Genomic DNA, 20,681 nt, shown 5'->3' with positions numbered 1-20,681 from the left:
AACCACCCAAGGGCTCAGCCCAGCCCCAGCTGGGCTGACCTCCCAGCAGTGACGGAAACTGCAGAGGGTGAGAAGGGAACGTCGACGTGGCTGGGTCATGGTAACCACAGCTGATCAAACATGACTTGGATGTTTCTGCGGAGGTGTTTTCTGGATTTACATGGTGGAGTTTGAGTAAAGCAGGGCACCCTCCATGACGTGGGGGGGCCGAATCCAATCAGTTGAAGGCTTTCACCAAGCGGACTGCCCTCCCCTGAGAAGAAGGCATCAGCCAGCAGACTGAAATCTAACATCTCCTAAAATCTCCCAACTTTTACACACAGGCCCCAAAACACTTGGAGATCTTGCGAGGATCAAACATCTAGAACATGGCCTAGAGGTGCGAGGCAGAGGTCCTGGGGTTGACCAGGCCAGGGGCACTCCTGGCCCTACCAGCAGCCACCAGGTCAGGGGCTCACTTCACCTCTGTGTGCCTCTGTGCCCCCACCTGCCCGGTGGTGCGCTGCCCACAGCTCCAGGGCTGTGGTCAGAACTGAACGACATGGAGTAAGTCCAGCGCTTGGCGATGGCCAACGGCTGAGCAGAGGTCTCTTCCTTGTCCTCTCAAGCAGCTGGCCCTGTTCAGCAGGCAGATGCCATGAGACCAGCCACAGAAGGACCACACTGGACACGGCTCCTCAGAGAAGGCTGGGGATCTGCCTGAGCAGTTGGGGGAGGGCCCCGAGGTGTCCTTGTAACCGTGGCAGGCGGTGATCCTAAAACTCTAGGTGTTTCTCTTGCGACAGGATGAACCTGCATGGCTTCTGTAAAGCAGCTGGGCAACGGGCATCAGGACCCCAGAGAGGCCCACCGGGACCCTCTGAGGACACAACCCGGATGCACGGAGAAACGGCCCCCACAGGGACCAGGGAAAACAGCCCCCCAACGGGGACCCTGTCACAGAGACAGCCCCTCTTCGTGTGCAAAGCCACCCACAAGACACGGCCTGGTGAACATAAAATGAGGTGACAAAACAAGGTCCGGCTGGACACCACATGGTGAAGACGCCCTCCGTGAGGACCCCTGGGTGAGGAACACCAGGGCTGAATTCCTGGGGCAGGGGAGGTAAAGACGTCTTGTCTTCCCTTTTGCTCTGTATTTTCTAATTCTTCTGTAATGTCTGTGTGCGATCCTGGCGGTCAGCAAGGGTATGAGGAACATGACCAGGGCTGTTTCTGTAAGGAAAGGGATGGCGCTGTGGTGTGGCTCTCAAGTGTCCCCTAGTGGGCCAGGCAGTGGGCACTGGTCCCCAGTGATGAGCTGTTGGGGATGGTGGGACCTTGAGGAGCTGGGGCCTAGGTCACTGGGGTGTGTGCTTGGGGACATTGGGACCCCCACCCTGTCCTCCTTCTCTGTGAGGTGAACAGGTTTCCTCCGCCACATGCTTCCGCCAAGATCTCTGCCTCACACAGGCCGAAAGCAATGTGACCCAGTGGCCATGGACTGCAACCTCTGGAACTGTGGATCAAAATAACCCTTTTTCTTTTTAAATCGATTTATCTCAGATATATGTCACAGCAACAGAAAGATGACTAACACAAAGGGTCAGGCACATGCCAGAGGCTCAGACTAAGGGCTGCTCATAAAATTACTGCTTTACAGAGATGATGCTCTGGGACCACAGACACTGAGTGCCCAGACCAGATTATCCCCCAGGCCCTCAAGCCAATTGGTCACTACTTAGGTGTCCCTTGGGACCGTTCTTCAACACTTTGGCTATATCCTGTCCACTGCACAGCCTTCTTCTTTACTCCAAAGTTGGAATGGTCAACATTTGGCCTCTGAGATCTCTGTAGGGTCTCCATCCACCCTGAGCCTGGCCTCTCCTAGCTGGGAGTCCACACAGATGCTTGATCAACCAGCTCCAGAGGACAGGGTGCTCTGGTTTCCTAAAAAAATCACTGAAGAAAAGGAAGGGGGGAAGGCCGCCTGTGCTCCCTCCGCACCCCCTGTCTGCTTCCTTCTTGATTCTCTCAGAGAACCACAAAGCACGTCCAGGGGAGCCAGAAGCGACTGTCTCCGGGGCTGACTCACCCTTTTCCCAGGGATATGAGCACGGGATTCTCCAGCTCCATGAGTGTCTGGAAGGCCTTGTTCATGTTCTGGTAAGAAAAGCTCTCCCCGGCGTCTGCCATCACCACACAGTTTGGGTTGGACTGGTCAATCTGGTCAAACTCTGAGCGGACTCCTGGAGAAAGAGAAAGAGATCATGACCCAACCCAAGAACGACACGGCCTACCCCCGGCTCACCCAGGCGTCTGTCACATCTGCCCCTTTCTCAGAGGCTCTCCGTCCTGTTTTCTCTTTTTTATTGAACTGATGATTTCTAACGGGCACTGCTCCTGCTCCTGTCTGACCCTCACAGCTACCATGGGGGGTGGACGAGGAAGGGGTGTTAGTCTCCCCTAGTTAGAGAGTTTATTAGGAGAAAGACGGAGCTCTCCTGGACCCCTCAACCCAACACTGGCACTAGCCCGGGAGCTCCCCCACTTCAGCACAGCAGGAGGAAGCCCAGAGCTTTGTAACCAAGAGGGGAACCTGCAGAGGTGGACCCTGGCAGGAGCACAAGCTGGGCTGCTTGCAGTCTGAGCATTGGCACTGCTGGCCTCACCCTGGAAGAGCCCTGGACACTTCAGGTGAACACACACATATAGGTCCTGCCAGCCACCCCCCCCCCCGCCAGGAAGGCCTTTCCTTCTTTTACTCCCCAATTTTCAGTTGAAATAGGGAAAACTGGAAGGGTAAACAGAGTCTAGGCTTCACGGCTTCAGACCCCTTAAGAAACCTGCTCACGTCACCTTGGTATTAGGTGTTGACCTTCTGGATGAAAAGAACAGAGGTAGCCACAGCGAGACCCCTTCCCGTCCAGCAGCGCCAACAACATGAGTGCTGATGAGGACAGGGGCACAGCACAGCCCTGGAAAGGGGCAGCAGCGTCTTCTAAGACTGGACGTGGGCCTGCCCTGTCCCAGAGACTCGGCTCCCAGCCTTGACCCAAAAGAACCATCAGGAATGCTCACGGCTCCTAAGAGCCTAAAAGGGGAAACCGCCCAGTATCCACCCATATGGGGATGGACAGACTCGCCGTGGCCACTCACTCAGTGGACTACGACCCTGCACCAAAACAGAGAACAGCCCACACATGATGTAAATAAAATGTGGAGTCTCAAAAATGTTTTGGTGAAGAAAATTCTGTGAGAATTTTGAAAAATTTGTGGAAGTTTTGGCAAAAATGTTTTGCATAAGGAGCCTCTTGCAAAAGACTATTGTGGGGGTTGTGGGGTTGTGGCTCAGTGGCAGAGCGCTTGCCTAGCAGGCGTGAGGCACTGGGTTCAATCCAGCACCACAGAAAAACAGATAAATACATCTACAACTCAACAAATATTAAAAAAAAGACCATTGTGAAAGCAGGGGGCTGGCTCAGCAGGCCTGGCCTGCCACACCCTGCACGTCCCAGGAGTGGCCTGTCTTCAGGACTGACCCTCCCCCGGCTCCAAGGAGCCAAGTGCTGGGCCCCTGTGAAGCTGCCTGATAAGAGGGGGCCTCGTGCCTGAGGCTTGGGCCACACTGTGTCAGTTTGCCCTCGGGGCTGGTGGCCCTGCACACTTCCATGACTGACCGCAGACAGCAATCCTGGGCACCGGGGCTCCAGGGCTCTTCCTGCTTGCCAACACTTCACATGTGTTGCCGTCCTCATCATATCAGAGTGCCACTCCAGGGACAAGGGGAATCTCTCCCACAGCCTCTGCCCCAGGCACCTCCCTGCCTGCAGGGTTGTCTGCGTTCTTTCACTAAAGAACCCCAAGCACCAGCGTCACTGCTGCTGTGAGTCCTCCTAGGGAAACTCCCAGGCTGGGCTGGTCTTGTGGGACCCCCGACATAACCGCACAGTTTGGCTCTATTTATACGAAATTCTAGGATAAGTACACTTATTTATAATGGGAAATAACAAAATAATGGGCAGGGACTGGGGACTGACTGGGAAAGGCATGGGGACTTTCAGGTGATGGTAATGTTATAGACCTGTGTGTGTGTGTGTGTGTGTGTGTGTACTGAGCATTGAGCACAGGGATGCGCTACCACTGAGCTACATCCCCTAGCCTCTTTATTTTTTTATTTTGAGACAGGGTCTCTAAGCTGCCCAGGGTGGCCTGGAACTTGCAATCCTCCTGCCTCAGCCTCTCAAGTAGCTGGGATTGCAAGCATGCGTCCCCATGCCCTGCAGTGTTGGAGACACTGGGACACAAAGGTAGATGCACTTGTTGAAAGAGCACAAGTCTACCTGAGGTTTGAGTATTTCCTTGTATGTGAATTTTGCATCAACAGAAAAGCCACAAATAAATACTGAATGCTAGTTAATAATGTGTTGAAGCACTTCGGGGAACTTTACCAATGGCTGCCATTTACTAGGAAATGACTTCAAAATATAACACAGATAGGCGAACGGAGGGATGGGCAGACACACAGGGAAGAGTCACTGACAAAATCTAGCAGATGGGTATAAAAATAGTTGCAGTAAAATTCTTTGAGCTTTACTAAATATTTGAAAGTTTCCATAATAAAACATTGGGGGAAAATCCATCATCAATAATACTTGAATTAAAAAAAAAAAATCCCAGTTTGAAGATGCGGCTACGCGCAAGGGAAACAGAGGCAGGATGCCCCTCCAGCCTGCCCGGCTCCACTCCCTGCTCCTTCCAATGCTCAGCCTCGCTCGGCGCCGCCATTTCCCTCTGCTCCTGCCACCTCCACGCCCACCCCCAGGTCCAGAAGCCCTTTTCTGGGGTCCAGGGAGACAGAATTTCTTCAGTCTCCTTTCTTTGAGGACCAAGTTCTAAAGACTCTGGCAGGGATCCTAGTTTCCAGGGAAAGGAGTCCGAGGAACAGGATTTCTAAAGGCTGGGCAGACGGCCCTTCCTTGAGCTATGAATTCAACCCTGGGGCCTTCCGGGGGGGCCCCCTGCACCTCTGAGAGCCCCCACTCCTGCCTTGGGAAGGAGAAAAGCAGCTTGTCTCTGCCCAGTGGTTTGTAGAAATCAAAACCAAGTCCAAAGGAAGCAAGGAAGAGCACTTCCGTGCAGGACAGAGGTGTCTTGAATTCCAGGGCCCTGCTACTATCTCTGGCTTTTTAAGTATTCAGAAGGCACCAGATCATATTGCTCCTTGGCTTTGTCCCCAAAACTTCCTGCAATGAGGGTCAAAGGGGCTCTGTCTTACATTCAGACTGAAATCAGGATGCAAACCCTGTTCCTCCAGCCATCCACAAGTGGCACCAAAGAGCAGACTGGCCGTGGCAGACACGGTCCAGGGCCGTGGGTGCTGCGCTCCAGAAAGCTGCACCCAGCTGTCTGTTGTCCCTGGTCAACTCCCCGGCCCCTTGGACCAGTCTAGATCCAGGGATGCCAGTTCCTTCCAGAACTATCTGGAGTGACCTCTAGTGATCCTCTGCCAACGGGGGATGGATGGGCCCTGGTCCTAACTTACCCCCGTGAGGTCTCCGCCCCACTGGCCCATGAGTGTCATGGCAGGAACCAGTAGTTAGCTCTGTGCCCATCCCTTGGCATGGCCCAGGTGAGCCTGGGGACCCTCTCCCCAGCTCTCGCCCTGCCAAGAGGACACCTTCCCGACCCCCGGAAGGTCCCAGGATCCAGCAGGCCTACCGTCGTGGACGAGCAGGTGAGGGCGCAGGCCTCTCTCCTTCAGGACCTGACAGGTGGCGGGTGCCGGGGCAGTCACCTCCTCCTGGGAGATGTCAAATCCCAGTCGCCGAAGCAGTGCCACCAGCTCTCCCCGGGACTTCTGCGACTCGTTGGTGCAGAATCTCACCTTCAGCTGGGACCGCTTCAGTCTGTGGTGAGGGAAATGACAGGCAAGGGTGGTGTCAGAAGGTGCAGTGTGGCCTCCTGGGAAGGAACCCAGAGATGGACACTTCTCCAAGGGTAACTGACAATGTCTCCAAACAGACCAGGTCACTGTGGGACCCAGGGGTGGTCCTGACTAACCTCAGGTGTGCTCAGGCTGAGATTTCTGACCTGGAGCAGACCCTCACGGGGGACCTCAGACATGGCCCGCTCGCTGTCTCCTGCTCACCCTCACTGGACTGGATACGCCCGAGACTCCCCAGGGCTCCCCCTTCTCTTCCTGTACCTCTCCCTGTACCTGGGACACACTCACCCCTTGACCTAGGACACATCTCCGCACCTTGACCTGGGTCTCACGCCTCTGCACCTGTGCTAATTCTATCCCCGATCCTACTCAGCCCTTCCCCTCGGCCTGGCCAGAGGCCACCTGGGAATGGCAGAGCTATTTCTCTGTGCCTTTCCACACAGCATTTCCACCCGGCCTCTGAGTTCTGTACATCCAGCCTTATTGTCTTTGGGCCCACATTTCCCCCAAAGGGCTTAGGCAGAGGGACCGGGTGGAGGTTTGTCTCCTCACAGCTGTCAGTGAGGAGGGGTGACCCAACACAATCACCAGAGAAATGGATGATGGCTCCAGGTGGACAGACAGGAGCGTGGCCCGAGCAAACCCAGCACCAAGGAAGTGCGCCCCGAGTCTCCACCAATGGCAGAGCACCGCCATCCTTCCCGATTTTCACCACTGCAACCCTGCTGCATTCCGGCTGCACTTGGCCAAGTCCTCCAGAGGCAAAGCCACAGGCAGATTACCAGAAGCTCCTAATGAAATGCCATCCAACCCTCCACACACAAGCACTTACCAAGTGCTTCCTGAGGGCCTACTAAGTGCTGCACACTGGGCTGCAGCTGTACACAAGGCAAGATCCCTTCTCCAGGGTGGGTGGGAGGCTGGCAGTAATCGGGGTAGGGCAGGGTGGGCGGCCACAGGGGATGGGCAATTCCCATCTGGGGCAGGAAGGCCGGAGGAGGCCTCCTGGGGGCAGCGGCCTGGAGTTGACCCCGTGGGAAGGCAAGAAGCCAGCCACAAGGTGGAGAGGCCGCCCTGCACAGGGAAGAGTGACACTGGAGACAACCCATGGGAGGCCCATCTGCCTAAGGAGACGGGGTGGAGAGGCTGGTCTCCCTCAGCAAGGGACCAGAGCGCAGGAGGAGGCTGCACACACACAGGCAGCGCGGGCCTGAGAGGGTGTAGCCTGCCCTGCTCTGGCTCCCTGGCCCAGATCACACTGCCCTGGACAAGCCTGGGCCCCGCCCTCCAGCCCCAGGGAGAAGTCATATCAGCATCTGCTCAGAGTCACAGTGTAGAGTCACATGAAGGACCCAGGGCTGCAACTCTAAAGTTCAGAAAGGCACTTTTTAAGAAACCCTAGCAAAGTGGGCGTGGCGGTGCACACCTGCAATCCCTGCAATTTGGAAGGCTGAAGCATGAGGATCACAAGTTTGAGGCGCACCTCAGCAACTTAGACTCTATCTCAATTAAAAAATTAAAAGGGCTGGGATGAAACTTAGTGGTAGGGTGCCCCTGGGTTCAATCCTAGTACTACAAACAACAACAACAGCAACAAAAACCCTAGAAAAATTAGCTGGATCTGCTAATGGTCACTTAGCCCTGATCTCAGTCGGGTCCCTAAACACATCCATCTCACTGGTCTCTAAAACCTCTTGATTCCTCACAGAGCCTTCCCAGCTGTATATATTAATACCGTGTTCAGTGCATAATTACAATTTGTTAATAAATGTACATCTAGAGAAGGAATGTGCTCAAGTTCTGATTTTGCAGATGTAGCTCCAGTCAAAGGAGTTCAGAGGTCACACATGGATTGGACCCAGTTGCTTGGAAATGTGGCTTGAGATCAAATGGCCGTGGATAAGCGAGACCCCAACAAGAGCCACTCAACCCAGGGGGAGGCTGGCAAGTGAGGAAGCTGGGTCCCAGGCAGGTCTAGGGCTTTCTGTTCCTCTCTTGACCGAGACTCTGGGGATACAGGCGATTCTCTCTTTAATCCCATAGGGATCCTAGGACGCACGGATGGGGACCAGGAAATGGGTGCTCCCAGAGCCTTCCCACGGGGGGAGAAAGCTCGTGTTCCCTGGGAGGTCTTGGAGGAGAGTCCTGGAAGACCAGGCCAAGGATGGCCTGCAGGCCCAGTGGAGGAGGAGAGCCAGCCGCGGGCAGGCAAGTGTGCCCCAGCGCTGAGGAGGGCACAGAAGGAAGGGGTGCTGGGGAGGGAGGCCAGAGTGAAGAGGACCACTGAGAAGACAGGGGGAAGGGGGCTCCAAAGACAACCCTGTTGGCAGTGACAGCAAGTGGCAAGAGTGGCAGGCCTTGGCCCAGTGTCCCCTGTTGTCCCACCCCACCACCTCTAGCATCGTGCCCTTTTCTCTATCACATCGACGTCTCCAGTCGTCCAATTTATCTGCTTGTTCTTTGTTCTTCGCCATGACCTACAGGCTCCACAGGCTCAGGACAAGGCCCGCTCTGCTCTCTGCAGCTCGCCCAGGCCAGCCCACCGCAGGCCCTCCAGGAGCGCTCGCTGAACCACTCCCGGCGAGGGGGGGTGCGGGGCGGAGGACCCACCCACGGCTTCTCCCACGCTGTCACTCCTCACAGAAGGAGAGGCCCCACAGAGGCAGGACGGCTGCAGGGCACCTCCGGACCCTCTCAGCCGGCGGCCAGGGCAAGCTGGGCAGAAATCCGCACAGCGGAGGCGCCAACCCTGCCGTCTTCCCCACTCAGGTGACTCGTTCCTTTCTTACTATTTGCCTTTCCTAATCAGGGGTTTATGAATGATCAATTACACTCAGTGGTTAATTGCCCTTCATAAAGCTAGCTTTTTATTTTTAAATTAGGCAGTTAATATATTGAAACTAATAGCATCACCTTGTACACTGTGGATAGATCTTCATTGATTGGCGCCTGGAATGTGTGATTCACACCCAAGTTAATGGAGCAGTTGAGGGAAGAAGTGCAGGGGGTCCCAGGGGACCAATTACTCCTAATGAATGATGATGTGACCTTCTCAGAACAGTGAGCAATCGGTGTGACAGTGAGATGGCAGCACCTCACATCTGTCACTCCACATACAACTTCTGATGTGGTTGGGAGGGAGCTCAACTCACTCTGGGACCCTCACGCCCAGGACTCCTTGGAAACAGCAACGTAAGTTCGTCTGAAATTCACACTTTCTAAATCAAAGCACAAGTTTTATTGGAGTTGCATCTGTCCTAAAGAATCCAGTGGGAGACACGTAAGCACTGCCTTCCCTCAGAGTCCTGTCCATTTGTGCCACCATGTCCCCTTCTGATGTGTCACCATGGGTTCTGTCTGGCCACCTGGGACCAGTCCTAGGTGGACTCTTCATTATTTTAAATTACTAAAATTAATAAAAGTAGTCACCATGACTGTGAAGACGGTGACATGAACACAACCCTGCAGGGGCTCGGGGGCACAGGTGGTTTGCTGTCCCTCACACTCATGCCCAGGCCCAGGCACCTGGCTTGCAGGCGCCCACACTAAGCAGCAATGCAGCCAGGAAAGGGGCCTGGGCGGGACAACCACCCCTCCCTCCAGAGAAGAAAACTCAGGGGCGCTGGGGCCGAGCTGACCCAGGTCACCCAGCCTGTGGAGGCAAAGCCGTGAGCCCCCAGGGTCTGTGGTGGCAGGCATGGGCCCTTGCCCAGGAGGACAAGACCACCAGGACCCTCAGGTGGAAGCCCAGTGCCCTGGGAGGGACCCTGCAGGCCCAGCTCTGCCGCAGGTGTCCTAAAGCCCGGAGAGAGTGCCTCAGCTGCCCCCTATGTGTGCACGAGGGACAGGCAGAGTGACTTGGGGTCCAGCACCAAAGTGAGGCCCTGAGTGGCTTATGCTATGAACTAAATGTGTCCCACAAAAGGGCTGAAGCCCTGACCCTCGATGTGGCTGTCAGGGGGAGCCAGTGCCTAGGAGGATGAGGGTGTGGTTCCGGTGAAACCGAATCAGGAGTGGCGCCCTGATGTGACAGGACTGCTGTCCTCATGAGAAGAGGCCCCTGAGAGCCCTGCGCACTTCCTCTTGCTCTCTCCTGGGGACACAGGAGGCCCTGGCCAGAAAGCAGCCATGCTGACTCCCTGGGCTGGGACTTGCAGCCTCCAGAACTGTGGAAAACCAAGCGTGTGACATTGAAGCCACCCTCGCGGACAGTGGGATCCAGTGGACTGCTCCAGCAGGCCGACAGACAAGGAGCCCCGCAGGGAAGGCCAGGCCTGGCCCAGCTCCCAGAGAGTGGCAAGGCAGTCTCTGCAAAGAGGAACTGCGGCTGCAGCAGGCCAGCTCCAGGCGGGCTACTGTCCCCAACCCCAGTGCCAAGAACCTGGGAGAAAAGGAGCCTCCTGCAGGGTCCTGGCTGCCCAGATGGCCCTTCCAAGGCCCTGGCTGCTGCCCTGGCGCACTAACCCCAGGAGCTCCTGGGGGTGGGGACTGCCCCACTTTCTGGTCCAAACTGGATCTTTGAACTGACCTTTACCTCATCCTAGCAGGCCAGGACGCGCCTCTGAGTGACAACGTCGCCTGGTGCAATTACCGAGCTTCAGATGAGGCAGTCCTTTACAAATCACCTCGGACTTTACACATCTGCTGGCTGTCGGCATCTGCCAGGAGCGCTCACCCGAAAATAATGAAAACCCTCTCATTATTGTTCCGTGGCAGGTAAAGTGTTAGGACAATTATTGGACATCCTGAGTGACCTTGGGACGGCTCAACAGCCTGCCCTCTCCAGCTTGCCGAGGACAGGGAAGCCAGGGGTTCTACCTGGAGGGCAAAGGGGAGGCTGGGTGGGGGTGAGGAGGCTGCCAGGGACAGAGCCACCCAGGCCCCTCCCCCGGGCCCCCTCCTCCCCACCCTGCCCTGGATTTGTCAACCCGAGGCCCAGAGTCAAATCCTGCTTTCCCTCAAGGCCTGGAGTGTGAGATCTTCCCCAGGAACTCTGACCCCGCCTTGCCCAACAGAGTCCACCCAGCTCCAGCTCGGCTGTAGGTGTCCTCACGACTTCCACCAGCTCTGGGCTCCGGGGGGTCAGGGCTGTGTCCTATTCAGCACCCACCATGCCTGGTGCCACAGAACAGGTGTCACAGGAACTGCTAAGTGAGGGAGCACTGGGGAATCCTGGGACATGGCTATCCATGACCTCGGTGACCAGGGCCTTGCTTTACCAACATGGGCAACTGGGAGGGATAGGACTATGGAGGGCAGCACCAGGCCTGGGTGACCTAGGCTAACGGAGCTCAAGAGGGCCTCCAGGCTGCAAGGAGCTGCTGGGAAGGGCCACAAGGACCTGCATACGGGGAGTAGTGCCACCAGGGGGCTGGGAAGTGCTGCCTGGTCCACAACACAAAGCTGGAGTTTGGGACAGGGAAGCTCAAGGGTTCACGGGGTCTGACACTGGCAGGGAGTAACACGTTTCTCCTGCCCAAGGTGGCCTGGAGGCCCTCTAGAATTCTGCACAGATGCATCTGGCATGGTACTTAGTGACCAGCATGCTGGATGCAGTACTGGGAGAAACATCTAGATGATATAAACTCCAGATCTGATGGCCCACCTAGAACCCAAGCAGTTCACACGAGGAAGCTTCCACTTCCCGAGCACCTCCCACCTTCCTGCCACACCTCAGACCTCATCTGCGCTGTGAGGGAGGCTCCTGAGGGCCACTGAAATGGGTGCAGGGCACAGAGATACGCACCTGCCTCAGCGTCCTCGGAGACGTTACCAGCACCTCAGGGGAAACGCTGTGAAACCAAGGTAGGTGGCAGCCCCCGAGGAGCTTCCTCAGCAGGGCCACTCCCTTTGGTTCTGAGACCCTCGCTCAGTGCCCTTCAGACAGCAGCAGAGATGGAAAACACACCTGGAGAAGTGAACTCTGAGAACGCAGGATTTTAAAACAGAAAGTCAAACGGGAGCCTATAAACAGACTCAGTAGAAAAAGACAGCTATTGGCATGACCCAGGGACAGCCACAGTGGTGTGGGCAGGGGCCTGGTCCTCCCTCCACGGGCCTCCACTTGTGTCAGGGGCAGCCACAGAAAGGTGCACCCATGGCCAGACTCTTGAGATCCTTGTGTGCCAGCACTGAAATGGGGCAAAAGCACTGCCCGGCCTCCCAGGGCTGCATGAAGCAGACACAGCCAAGGCTGGCCCAGAAGGGACACCCCGAGTCTCTTGCTGGCTGGCAGCACCATCAGCTCCTGAACAGCAAAGGACACTGATGGTGGCCAGGGCCAGGCACTCAGCTGGGCCTGCAACACCTTCCTCCTCCTCCTCCTCCTTCCACTGGCCCCCAGAAGGGCAGCCTCCTGCTAGGCCAGCTACTCCATGCCAGGGCCCTCCCCGTGCTCCACGAGACACTGCTGGGCAGCAGTGCACACCCTGGTGTCATCAAAGTCCAAAGTCTGAAACAAGAAAGGAGCAGCAGGGACACAGAAGCAGGGTCTCTCCGTGTGCACCAGCCAGCCAGTGACCTCAGCAGGACACTGATGAGGTCAAGCAGGCAGAGTCAGGCCCCCAGCCAGCTCCCTTACGAAACACCTGAAACACCCACCTGGCTGGGCCTGCTTCCCTGCCTGCAGAACACCCTCCAGCAGGCTCTCGATGGCACCCCAGCCACGGAGCTCGGACCCCAGGGTCAGGCCAAAGTCAGAGCATGGATTCACAGGGATTAGAAAACACCACTTAGAATCAAGTGCACAGGAATCTGCAAGCCAGGGGAGGCCGAGCATCTCACCTGAGCAACTCACTTCAGGGAGCGAGGGACTGAGGCCCAGAGGGGCACAGGGAACCTAGGAGCAGGCAGGGACACTTGAGGGGACTCCCCAGACTTGCAAGCCCTGCAAACCCAGCCACAGCCAGTTGTCCCTGAGTGTCAGGGCCAGGCACTGCAAAGGCAAGGAGTGTCCACACCTCCTCCCTTCATGGCCTGCCACTTGTCACCTAACCCTCTCCAACCTCAGGCTCCTCATCGATACAACAAGGCAGTTATAGTGGCTTCAGATAGGGTTGTCGTGAGAACTGTATTGTAAAAAGACACACACGGGAAGCGTCCGGCACATCTACACCAGCAAACATAAGTAACAACAAATTGTATAAATTGATGTTTATGCACATTACATTGTTCTATATCTTTTCATTTAGTTTATACAACTTTCATGTCATATGAACTCATATGGATCCCAAATGGAGCTACCCTGTTCCTCTCACAGCTGCGGAGGATGCCACAATCCCGCTGAGCACACGCCCCCCCACCAACTGTGCTGTGAGTGCGCTCCCTGGACCTCCTAACTGTCATTCTTTAAAACACTTTCATGCTTTTCATTGATTGACCTCATAATAAACATAGATTTGAACTCAAAAAATATACTCTATTCAAACACTGTTTCTTGTTTTTTTTTTTTTTTTCATTTAATTTTGGAGTTCTCCAAATTTCACTTGGTGGATAAATGCTCTGAGGCTAATAGAGCTCAGAGTCCCTGGCTTGGGGAGACTTCACGGGGTCTCCAGCCTCTGGGGACCCATGAACCTTGCATTTTCCTTGAGCAGGGAGGGGAGGGTGGGGCAGAGCCGGGTGATGGCAGCTGCTCAGGGGGCTACATATGATTGGAGGATGGGGGACAAAGTCTCAAAAAAATCTTCTGTGCTTTCAGGGAACACAATGGAGAAGGGCTAGAGGGAGCCGCTATGTCACCCTAGGGCAGTGATAGCGGTGGGGCCAGGGAGGGAGGACTTGGACTTTTCTCTGTATCCATGGGCTCCTGGGAGCATTTGCAAGGAAGCCACTTAGCTTGTGAAACCTCAATGTTGACATTACGAAACAGAACACAGGGAGCCCAGGATGAGGAGCACACCTGCTGCCCCAGGCCACCACCCCCATCTCTGAAGACAAGGCAGCCACCCCCTAACAGCAAAGGGCACCGAAAGTGACAGCACAGTCTTGGTAAACACCCCTTGTCCAAGGTCCAGGCTGCTCCAGGAAAGCTCTTGCTGGCTGAGGCAAGTCCGGTCCACACCTCCAGGGCCCTGGATGGTGCTGTCCCCCAGGCGGGCTGAGATGCGGGCCTGCAGGGGAAGCTCCAGCCAGCGGCCACAGTCCCTGTTACTACTGTTACTGCCAAGGACCTGTGTTCCCAAGGCCAGACAGTGCCAGGGCAGCAGAGCATTGACCAGGTGGTCCCAGAAGTTAAGAGAGGCTCGATTCAGACCAAGGTCCCTGGCCCTGGTCCGTCACTGCTCTACAACCTGCTGGGAGCACCTGCATTTTAACAGGGTCCCCAAGGCTTCTGGTCACACTGGGGATTGAGAGGCACCACCTGCAAGGCTGGGCTCCAGGGCTGTGGGACGGTGGGGGTAGGAATTGCTTTATGAGGCTGTCCTGGCTGAGGTTGACCCTGCTTCCTTCCGCTGGCTTGGGCCGCCTGGCAGATGTGCTTTAGTGGCCTGGGACAGGATGCAGTAAATGTCCACTGCCTTTCACATGCAGATGTCTAGGGGGCCATCGTCCAGGGCCAGCAGTGTGTGCCTTTGTGCTGCAGTCCCCGCTGTGCTGGGCCCAGCCTCTGAAAGGCTCCCCTCGGGGAGCCCACTCCGCCCAAGAATGGGCTCTAATAAAGGCCTGCGGGGAACCCAGGCCAGGTACAGATGTCCAGACCCGCCCACCAGTCCTAGAGCAGCTCCAGAAAGGAGCAGGCAGCCTGGGGACCCGGAGCCACGCTGCCGGGGAAGACTAGGGAGGCCTGGACCTCCTGCTCCTCCCTCTGGACAGCTCTTGGATCCTGGGCATCTCCTATCCCAGCTCACACCTCGTGGGATCTGCAGGACTGGGCTGTGGCTGGCTCAAGGTCTCCCCAGCTGACATGCCATCCTCTCTGGGCACAGGCCTTCACTGCTGACCTCCCTGCTCCGCCACGATGCCTCGACCAGGGCCTAGGTGTCCGGCCACCTTGTTCACCACCAGAATGCCCAGCGCCCAGAGGGTGTTCTTGGAAGAGTGAACGTGGTCACTCAGCGTCAGGTGTCTGAGTAGCCAAACCAACGAACGAATGGGCGAATCTTTAAAGTACACCCAGCCCCTTTTTGAATCTGTAAGCCTCAGCCCTCGCCTTGGAAAGGGGAGCGTCCATCTTATTTCGAGAGCTGAGTTTGCACTCTCTGTGTGCTTTCCGTCCCCCAATAAGTGGGAATCTTTCAGACACTCTAAGGGCACCTGTCACTACAGAAAATGCAGGAGAAGAAGTGGGGACAGCGAGTTACTGCCTCCTAAACTCACAGCATAAGGACATGCTGGGGGTCTGCCAGGGAGGTGGAGGCATGTGCTCCCCAGACCTGTCCCTCCCCCACCACACTTGTCCCTGTTTGGCAGTTGGTCTTGCCCCAGGAACTTCCTGTGAGCCCCTAAGGGACTTCAAAGGGAGCCGTGCATTTCAAGGAGGACACAGAGGAAGGGCACAAAGAAGCCACATAGGACAGCTGGATCCTGGCAGCTGTGCCCCTTGGTGAGCGGGGCCTGGCCCTAAAGGAGCTCGCTGTTGTCTCAGCCGCAGGGAGGAAACCCCCTGGGAAGCTCCAAAGGCAGACCCACAGCCTGGGTGGGAACCTTGTCCTGACAAGCCAATCGAGGAGCTGAAGAGCACCAGTGTGGGGTCAGGGTCTATGGGACAAGCTGCTCAGGGCCAGCAGTGACAACCTCACCAAGAAGTCTGTGTGACTGAGAACCAGTGAGAACCCCAAAGGTCACCTGAGAAGGCTCCACTGGGCCAAGGAGGGGTGTGGAGACACGGTCCTGAGGCAGGGGAACCAGGAAGCTGCAGGGAAACCAGGCAGGTAGTTCTTGGGGGGCCCGGACAGCACATGATAAAACCTCCCAGATGGAACAAATGATGTCGTCTCACCAGAAACAGTCTCATAAACTTTCAGCAAGGGACTTTTCAGCTTTATCAGCCATACAGCTGGCTTTGGTGTATTTTATAGGACCATTATTACATCACAGCTGTTATGCAAACTGCACCTCTTTGGAGAACCCTCAGGCAGCATCTCCCAAAGCTGAGCCTGGCTGTGGCCCAGCCTTTCCACTCCCACCTCTGCATGCTGCATGGATGCATCCGTGTGCTCACCAAAAGACACATTCTAGAATATTCCCCGCAGCACGACTCATAATAACCCCAAATGGGGAAAAAAAAAAAATATATATATATATATATATATATATATATATATATATCCTCTTTAATAGAATAATAAATTGTGATCATCACACAGTAATGAGAATGAACAATCTACAACCACATGCCATAAATATGGGGCAAATCTGTAAACAACACCAGTGAAAGAAACAAGACACATGAGTTAATCCAAGTACTGCTCATGCCAGGCAAACCAGTCTACAGTACTAGGAATCAGCAGAGAGGTCTCCCAGGGGCAGAGACACAGGGGCCTCTGAAGTGCACAAGTTCTTTTCAATAGTATAGTCACCTTAATAAAAACTTGTTTTAAATGGCCCTGATATTAAAAGAATTAAAAGTATATATAACAGGAGTTTTTATCAATAACGTAGAAAATGATATTTAAATGTTGCACTATTGTGGGGTCTACCACAATGGCCTGAGCACTGGGACCGGAACTTGACTCAGGGCACCTGTGCCTCCAGGGCACCTGCCCATGCACTCTCTTACCACCCTGCTGTGTTGCCGGGTGCTCAAGACAGATGAGGAAGGCACCCTCTATTTCATGTTCTCCCTGGCCCCACAATAGCCAGTGTGTCAGCAGGTCCATTGGTCCTACTTTAACCATGTCCTTCCCCATGTGACTGTCTCCTCTCTCAGTTGAGCCTCATCAGCTCTCCTGGGCCACCTGAACTGTCTCTGAACTGGTAACCCTATTTCCTCCCTAGCCCCTGGCCACCTGCTTCCTGCCACTCCATTCTCCACACTGCAGTCAGGGAGAGTTGTTTATAGTTTTAATTTAATGCTTTGAATGGGGAAATACATTTGTTTCGTTTTTTAAAAAACCTTTTAATCCAGTAAGTCCCAAGTTTTCAATTCTGGGATATTTCAATGAAATTGACGCAGAGGCATTAAAATAGGCAGAAATCATAATCTAAAGTCTATATATACTTTATATATTTCACATGTGTATTTTTAAACACTCTAATAATTCACTTACTACTCCAGAAACACAGTATTTATTTCAAAAGTTACAAATGGCTTATTTTTGCTCAATTTAAGTTTTCAGGTCTGATATCCAGGACAATGGCACTCAACAGGTGACAAATATGCTATACAAAGTCTACAATGAACTTTCTCCCATCCTCCCTCTCAGCTACCAATCCTCCTGGCTTATCCCCCCAGCTCTTCATCACACTTGGAGTGGCATGTGTCCTTCTGAGGCAGAAGAAATAAGAAAAAGATAGAAAGGAAACATAAACAAGAACAAGGAGATGTTATTTTAATCTGAGGCTCCATACAACTTTCGAGGCCTGTTACTCTCCAAGCCACTCTCCCCCAGGCCTGTCACTCCTAAAGTTCTGGGAAATCTGTAAATCTTGGAATTATTGTAAATTCTATTATCTACCAATAAACAGATTAAATAAAGGGAGATAATGGTATTTTAAGAAACCAACAATTTAAGGGAACTTTCCAGAGTTGTCCATTGATCAGATAATGAGACCACACGCAGTCTAAGGATCCCAAAAATGACCAGACCACATAAGTCATCATAAGTCATCTCATGATCACCAGACTGAAGTCATACCTTCCTGTCCCCACCCCTCACCAAGCTTCCTTTCAAACAGGAGCTGGGTCCCCCCAAGTGCATCTCCCACTCAAGGTGGCCTACATTCTCCCCTGAATTTGCATTCCTTGCTTTCCTAAATAAATCTCTGTGCCTGCGACACATGCCGAAATTCTTTTCCTTCATGTCAAGGACTGCACTTGTCCTGAGTCGGAATCCCCCATTCTCTGTGAACTCTTTGGGACTCCTTCCAGTGACACTTGCAGAGTCTTTTTGCAAACATGGCAGTAGGAACACATTATTGCATTTCTGCCTTTTCTACCCAAAGGTGGGTGACTGTGCAGCCTGCTATCTTTACCAAAGGTGGCTACAGGGAGGGGAGCCCACTCCTTACGCTGCTGGTGTTCCACGTGCAGACGGGAGGCGAGGCTCCGGGGCTGACACGTTTGAAGAGAATTTACTCTTGCTATTTCAAAAGGCACTGCTACAAATGACCTTGTCCTTTTCACTTCTTGAGTGAGGCAGGGCAAACTCCAGGAGTGGACTGATGTGCCAAACGGACCTTCCACTAGCACAGGACGGCAGGGTCTGTTTCCACAAACTCTCACCAAGAGAACTCATTCTCAAACTTCTTGATTTTTGACAATTTTGTCAAGTTGATTTTTTAAAAAATGGCATCTTGGTGTCATTTTAATTTGCATTTCTCTTCTCTGAGTCAGGCTAAGCATCCTTCATAGGTTTGCAGAGCAACCTGTGCTTTCTCTCCTGGGAGCTGTTATGTCCTCTGGCTATGTTTCCATTGGGCTGCTGCTGATTTTTTGTTGTAGATTTGAGGCACAGAAATAAAGCCTCCTTTCACTCTGAGATGTCAAAGGAAATCTCCCTGTTTTCATTGTACATATATGCTTTCACCTTTTACATTTAAATTTCTTTCAAACATAAATTGGATCATGTTAGTCTGCATAAAACCGACCCTCAGGATGCAGCAAGACAAGCTCCGCAGCCCCAAGCCCCTGCCACTCCTTGAGCCCGGCATGCTCTCTGCCTCAGGCCTCGCGGCTGCTGCTGCTTCTGCCCATATGGCACGTCCTCGGTCCCCATCTTGTCCCTCGGGTTCCGCTCAAAACCTCTCCTCAGAGATATCCTGGCCTCCCGTCTAGCACAGCCACCTTCCCCTGTCATACTCTCCCAGGTCCCCCTCTTCACATCACTTACACCAATCTGTGGTGACGGAGTCTACTGAGCTGTATGCAGACACTGATGACCCTGGGCCCCAGCTGCCTCAGTCCCAGCACTGAGGCTCTGGCCTCCTGCTCCCCCACCTGAGGCCTCCTCACTCTAAAACACAGCCCTTGCCCTCTGCTCCATTTCTACAGTCCCCACCCTCACGATGCTCTCGACTGTGACAGAGCTTGTCTGAAGCTCTGGGTTTGGGAGAATGAAGCGGAAGCCAGGAAAGCACCTACCCCTGGACTTCCAACCACACAGAGCCTACACTGTGGCCGGGTGTCTCCTAGATCTGAGCTGCCCTTCACATGCACTCCCTCTCTCCCATTCCCAGTACCCCAAACACTTCACTGCGCAGCATAGTTTGGGTCCCTGTTATCTCCGCAGCTCCCACACATACAGATGGATAGGGTGAGGTCTCTGAGAACAACCAAGAGGGTCACTGTACTGCCATCTACAGGGTGGTAAACTGAGTCCCAGTGGGATCAAGCCACCAAGTCAGGGTGTTCTAGCTAAGTGACTCTGGAAGGCTAAGTTCTGGGCAAAGCGCCCTTCCCAACCGCCCATTAACATCACAGCAGTGCTGGCCAGGGGCACCATGGGAAACTATAAAGGCCAGGCTGGGTAGTGCCAACCATGGTACTGGCAGTGCCCTCTAAGGGCAAGGCTGGATGGGCCAAATGCCCCCCTCTTCCTCTCCTGTAAACCATTTGGTCCGACACAATTGCATGGTAAGACGAATATGTAAACTTTTCTAGTAAAACGTCAGGAGAAACAGTGGAATTCATTTCACATGCTTATGCTAACATAGTCATATTACTGTCATTCCAACACGTAATCACCATAAAACAATACTAATGAGCTACTTTACATTTCTGTAAACCTTGGAAACCCAGAAAGTACTGTATTTTACACTCTCATATCACATCTCAGTGCAGACTAGCCTCAGTCCAACCCGCTGGGCAGCCACTTGGCGGGGTTGGACAGCGCAGCTCTAACTTGCCAGGCGCAGCGCCGGGCGGAACCAGGGCGGGGCGGGGCCAGCAGGCAGCCCCGCCCCCCGCTGGGGGTCGCCTGCGCCCAAGGAGCGCAGGCGGGTATCCGCCTGCCGGACAGCGGCCCACTCACCTCGCCACCGCCTCCACCGAGCCGGCGATCGGGACGCCGCCGCCCTCGCCGCTGTCGTACAGCACTCCCGAGATGTCGAGCAGTACCCCGCGCACACCAGCCAGCCGATCACCCCACGCGGCCATTGCGCCCCGAGTGCGCCCGGACCCCCCCTGTCCCAGCCGGCCGCAGAGCCCGGCCCCGCCCTCCGCGCAAGGGCGCCTGGGACATGTAGTCCGGGGCGGGCACGGGCCCTAGCGGGCGGGGCTGGTGGCGCGGGCGCGCCTCCCGCGCTCCCGGGAGCAGGTCTTTCCCTGACTCTGAGCAGATCCAGCGGGAGCAAGTCCCTCGGAAAGTTAACCTCCCTAAAACTCCGGGCACGGCAGACTGAGTCGATGTGAAGGTACCTGTGAAAAGAACGAAAGTGAAAGAAAACTGGCTGTACCCGCCGCTCGCTGGGGTTCTCATCCTTCCGGGGCAGAGTGACAGCCCTACAAGCAGCCAGTGGCGCACCTGTTGATTGACAGTCCTGTGCCTGGGAACCTGTGCTCTGGAAATGAGTCCAAAAGCGATGATTGTGGTGTAAGGACAAGCTGGAAGAAAATTAAATGTTTAAGAATAGGGATTGTTCAAAAATGGATAAGA

The 20,681-nt window shown here is 54.5% G+C and overlaps 1 protein-coding gene and 1 long non-coding RNA gene across 3 annotated transcripts in view; one reads left to right on the top strand and one right to left on the bottom strand.

Moving 5' to 3' along the window:
• The window catches only part of Lhpp (phospholysine phosphohistidine inorganic pyrophosphate phosphatase), a 96,300-nt gene extending 76,075 nt beyond the window's left edge, over positions 1–20,225 (bottom strand). The window contains exons 1-3 of one of the 2 annotated variants that reach the window (XM_046448777.2): positions 20,058–20,225; positions 5,700–5,887; positions 2,074–2,227 (exon numbers count right to left, since the gene is read on the bottom strand). In XM_046448777.2, the coding sequence (XP_046304733.1) occupies positions 2,074–2,227; positions 5,700–5,887; positions 20,058–20,182 (467 nt within the window). In that variant the 5' untranslated portion in view covers positions 20,183–20,225. The remainder of the gene's footprint in view (positions 1–2,073; positions 2,228–5,699; positions 5,888–20,057) is intronic. The other variant, XM_046448776.2, reaches the window with a different exon arrangement.
• On the top strand, positions 10,442–13,330 carry LOC124095588 (uncharacterized). Its single transcript, XR_006852527.2, has 3 exons — positions 10,442–10,641; positions 11,407–11,730; positions 13,116–13,330. It is a non-coding gene; the product is annotated as an uncharacterized LOC124095588 (long non-coding RNA).
• Positions 20,226–20,681: the final 456 nt, after the last annotated feature.

The sequence above is a fragment of the Marmota monax genome, unplaced genomic scaffold, assembly GCF_021218885.2.
Source record: "Marmota monax isolate L192 unplaced genomic scaffold, Marmota_monax_Labrador192_F-V1.1 WCK01_AAM20220418_F8-fsc00076, whole genome shotgun sequence".
Taxonomy (NCBI): Eukaryota; Metazoa; Chordata; class Mammalia; order Rodentia; family Sciuridae; genus Marmota; species Marmota monax.
The sequence above is the reverse complement of the archived record's forward strand: the minus strand, read 5'-3'. Positions and strand labels throughout refer to the sequence as shown.